This window comes from Sprattus sprattus, assembly GCF_963457725.1.
Source record: "Sprattus sprattus genome assembly, chromosome: 2".
NCBI classification, from domain to species: Eukaryota; Metazoa; Chordata; class Actinopteri; order Clupeiformes; family Clupeidae; genus Sprattus; species Sprattus sprattus.
In genome coordinates, this window is record NC_137921.1 from 45,129,359 (window position 1) to 45,134,358 (window position 5,000).

Below are 5,000 nucleotides of genomic sequence, written 5' to 3' on the forward strand. Positions count from 1 at the left end.
GTGACCTGAGAAATGGTGACGGGCACAGCAGGCTGAACACATCTACCAGACTCTCACATTTCCTGTCTGTCGAAATGCATTAGAACACAGGCTAAATCAACACCTTCACAACCACAAAAATAGCTCTGTGCATGTGTGTGTGTGTGTGTGTGTGTGTGTGTGTGTGTGTGTGTGTGTGTGTGTGTGAGAGAGAGAGAGAGAGACGGCGAGAAAGTGTGTGTGTTCGTTGTGTGCTTGTGTGTGTGCGCTTGTGTGTGTGCGTGTGTGTGTGTGTGTGCATGCTTGTTTGTATGTGTATCTATCTGTAGATGTACCTAAAGCAAGTGTGTGCAGACGTGGTGCTGCTCATATTCGAACCCTTTAATATTTACTCCAAGGCTATTGGTTGACATTCAGTTTGCGCACCCCGGAGAGACTGTGGACTTAAACTGCAGAAGTGCTGGTAATGATGAAATCATATGGACATCCCGTATGCTGAATGCTTATTAAGGGTGCGGAACTGTTGGGGGAAAGCGAATTAAATTCTGGCTGTATGCCAGTCATTAGTGGCGTGGTCTCAACCCGCTACAGTTTCTCCCTGTCAAAGCTCGTCATTAGCAGTAATGAAGCATGGGGAGGTGAGAGAGAGAGAGAGAATGAGAATGTAAGGATGTATAGACAGGAAAGAAAGAGAAAAAAGAAAGGAGGATGAAGGAAATGATAGAAAGCGAGAAAGGAGAGAAGGACAGGAGGTGAACAGTGAAGAGAGGGAGAGGGTGAGTAGCTAAGGCCAGGCTGGTAAGCAGCAGACCGGTTCATACATTTGACAATTATTCCCTCCACCTGCGTTTCTACTTTACAAACTTCCATGGCTCTATGTGTGAGTGTGTTTGTGCGTGTCACAGTGTGGGGTGAGTATATCTGCATACACACATGCTTGTGTGAAAGGGTGCAAGTGTGTAAAGTGTGTATGTGTGTGAGTGTGTGGCTGGGTCTGTCAGAGGCGTGAGATTCCATACTGAAATATTCCACGCTGAAGCCTGTGCTACTCGATCCTACCCGGTGCTACTTGCTCAAGTCCACATGAAGCCAGGAGGAGAGACAGGGTTTATGGCTGAAGCTGGAGCCTTCAGAACCTGTTTGGTGAAAAGTCATGCTCACAGAGGACCTACCGGAGCTGGGAGTACATTATTATGCACACTAGGTATTTTTCTAGTGAACTGTGAAATTATTATACAAATAGCAAGTTAGAGGTGTGCCACAACTGTGGAATGTGGAGAGTGTGTGTTTGTATGTGTTTGAATGTGTTTGAATGTGTTTGTGTGTGTGTGTGTGTGTGTGTGTGTCCTTAAAAGGTAACCCGATATCTCTTCTCTTATTACATTAGGGTTTGGATTTGGATCAGTGTGACAAAAAAACTAAAGTATTAAAAGCTACTCAAATGACACTACCGCATTTTTTACAGACTTGTCATCTGTTAAGGTCTTATGTTCATTCACCAAATCATTTTTTTTGTGTGTTAAGGGGGTTATAAACACATTTTGCATGAACCACAGCACATGCATTCCCACATACCATCAAATGAGGTAAACTGTTTAATGTTTGAATTTAACACACCACACTTATCACTATTAAGAAGACGGGGGGAATACAAACAAGAGTTGATCCCTTTGAAATGAACACTGAGGTTCTCTCAGGGAGGGTGGAAATAGGTAGGCATCATTTATTATTAACCACTTATATGAGCTGTGACGCCGGGGACTTGTTAAGACGGCTGTGACTTACATCACGCTTTCTGTCACACTGTTCTGTTTTGTTGCAAGAAAGTATTAGGGGGAAAAAAGCATTGAAATGAGCTGAATGGTGAGGCGAGGTTGGTGCACCTTATTTGGATGCAACTTCCCCTCACTCGTTTGTTCATTCATTACGCCTTTTCTCTGTGCCTCTCTCTTATCTTTCTCACCTGCACTTTCTTCAGGGCCACCGGCGTGTTGTTGATCAGGTAGATGGCTCGGTACACTTCGCTGAACTGCCCGCTGCCGATCTTCTTCACAATCTGGAAGTTCACCATCTGACTCATGTTCTCATCCAAAGGCATTGGAGCCATCTAGGGGAGGGAGGGAGGGAAGGAAGAAAGGAAAAAAAAAAAATCAATAAATCAATAAATCAACATCCCCCCCAAAAAATGCCCCACTCAACTCTCACACGTCCACCCCAATTTGTAAAATCCACACTTCAACACAGCGAGCCTCCAAGGTGGCTACACGTGAAGACATGAGAAGAGCATGTTGACAGTAGTCATTAACACACTCTTCAACTTTACACAACCACCATCAGCATCTTACTTCGCATCCTCAAGACTCTTTAATTTGCTACAAATAAGAGTATTTTTTAAAGACTTTCAAAGCTCACAAACACTCTTCTCCGTGGCTCCAGGATGCTGTCAGGGTTATGCTCCTTTCCCACTCTGGTGCTTCCCTGTCCTATTAGATGTATGTGTATTCTGCTTATGTGGTGGCCTGACACTTAAGGTCTCAATAGGCCCTTCGGACATGTTGGCTGGGAAAAAATAATTAAATAAACAAGAAGCTTATAATAATAATTTGACCTTTAGGAGGTTTCCTCAGCCTGTTTGTGTTCTTTGTCCCCCCCCCCCCCCCCCCCCCTCATCCCTGTTGCCGTGGTCTCAGACCCCAAGAGCAACATGGCAACAAAAGGTGACAGGATATCAGGGCGCAACATCGTGTCACGAGTGACTTCCCCAAGATGGCCAGGGGAGATCCTGGGGGCAAGGGGGTGTGTGGGGGGAGGTGTTCACTGGGGCACGCTCACTTCCACTTCGTCTCAGGGTTTAAACAAAGCCAGGGTAACACTCACCCACCTGGGGGCAGAAGGCAAAGGAGAGAGAGAGAGAGAAAGCAAGAGAGCGAGAGAGTGAGCAAGATCCCTCCTGCTGCAGAGCAAAAGAACTGCTGATTCCATTCTTGTAATCACATTGTTTGTTTAAATGCACGCATAACCACACAAACACACAAACACACACACACACACACTTAGTATGATTCATTCTACAAGATGTGACATGATCTGAGGTGACCGTACATATATTGTGAGTAAGTGTTTGTGTGTGTGTCCACTTCCCCATGAACAAAAAGTGGTAGGCTCACTGTCCCCCATTGGCATTTATCCATATAAAACATTATTTAGTTGTAAATGTAATTGTAAAAAAAATTCAACCACAAGATAGAGAAGCACTGGGAGATAAAGAGAGAGAGAGAGAGAGAGGGAGAGAGGGAGAGAGGGAGAGAGAGAGAGGGAGAGAGAGAGAGATCAAGGAGTCTGCCAATTTAAGCACTTCATTGTTATTTTTCTTGGTTAAACCTGACAGCTCCAAAAAAAAAGTATTGAAAAAAAGTGTGAGCCATGAGGATTGCCCTGTCCAATTAACACGACAGGGAAGTGTGTGTGAGTGTGTGTGTGTGTGTGTGTGTTTGTGTATGTGAGTGTGGTGTGTGTGCATGTGTGTGTCCGTGAGTGTGTGTTTATGGGGGGGGGGGGGGGGGGGGTGGGAGGGGGCTACAGTGTGACACCATGTTCCATAATCTCTCCCTGGTGAGGATGCTAAAAGTGTCCGTATGCTAAGGGAAAAAAACTGCAGCGTCCCTACACACTAGATGTGAATTTTAACAACAACCCAATCAAATATGATAGACACTGATACCAAACAAACCACGTGTCATTTGCTATACCTTGTTATACTTGAAAAATCCACATCAAATTAAAAGACATATGTCATTACCCATACGCATTTACAGTATACACATATTGAGACATGGCAGGGAATTAAAGGTATTTTTTCCAGTCATGTTTCTGTGTTTGCCATTTAAGCGGGCAGAAATAGAAGCGGTCAGCGTGATGTTTGTTGGCGCTGCAGCTCGCTGGCGTGGCGTGGTGTGGTGGCGGGAGTAGCTTTCACTCTCTGCGCGGCTGCCTGCCAAGCGTCAGCGTGAGTCGCTGCAGCGCCCTGACAACCGCCTGCTGGGCGCCCGCTCGGGCTAATGCGTTGTGGCGGCATGCTCGCTAATCACACATTTACATATGCAATGACCTACATTTGCATGTCAGCTCGCACCCTCCTTCCCCCCCCCCTCTGTCCCCCACTGTCCGCAGCCATCGTTGTGGGGGGGGGTAACCTCCCTGAAACGCCGCACGCGTGGCCTCCCAGGCCAGAGAGGAGGGCTGAGGGTTAGTGTGGTACGTGGTGGAGGATGCAGCGGAGGGATGGGAGGGTGAGTGAGGGGCGAGGGGGGGGCGGGGTGTGTGGAAGGGGGCCGGTGGTTTTTTTGGCAGCCGAGGGGCCGATCTGCCAGCCGGCATTAGAAGTGACGCGGGGAGCTCGGGCGTTATGCACTTCATTAGGGGTAATCTGTTTAACAGTGGGCAGTGTATGTAAACTTCACAGGCCATTTGCGGCACCTTTCCGCCCTCTGGCCTCGCCTTCAAAGGGCAGCGGGGGCTCGGGCTGACTGACAGGCTGTCGCATTCGCTGCCCTCGCCCGCCTGTCACATACACACACACACGAAAGTAAGAGACGACCACGGCCGAACACGCACACAAACACACACATGAAGAAAAAAAAACATGTCACTGGGGTTGGCCATTCAGTTTCCATGCCATTTGTACAAAATACAGTCAGGAAGAGAGTGGGAGAGCGATACAGAGAGGGCAAACCACATGCGTCATTTTGGGTCTCATGTGCTCATCTGTGGTGTATGACCGGCCTTTGAGGGTAGGGTCACCAATGTAAAAGTGAAAAGCAGTGGCACAATTTAGCTTTTTGTGTCTGGATCTGTATCTGGTTGCTATGGAGCTTCAAGCTATAGAGGTATACAAGAGAAATAGAATTTTTTTTTTAACGACTATTGATATTTGTACTACAAAAACCTTATTGAGGCACAATAGATTTATTTAAAAATTACAAAAGAAAAGTGTTGGCTGTGTCAATTTGTGATTTCTGCCC

The 5,000-nt window shown here is 46.7% G+C and overlaps 1 protein-coding gene across 3 annotated transcripts in view; it reads right to left on the minus strand.

Moving 5' to 3' along the window:
• Window positions 1-5,000, minus strand: part of nek7 (NIMA-related kinase 7) — a 67,185-nt gene that overhangs the window by 39,208 nt on the left and 22,977 nt on the right. For all 3 annotated transcript variants that reach the window (XM_080833496.1, XM_080833497.1, XM_080833498.1), the window contains exon 3: window positions 1,943-2,086. In XM_080833496.1, coding sequence (XP_080689622.1) covers window positions 1,943-2,086 — 144 coding nt within the window. The remainder of the gene's footprint in view (window positions 1-1,942; window positions 2,087-5,000) is intronic.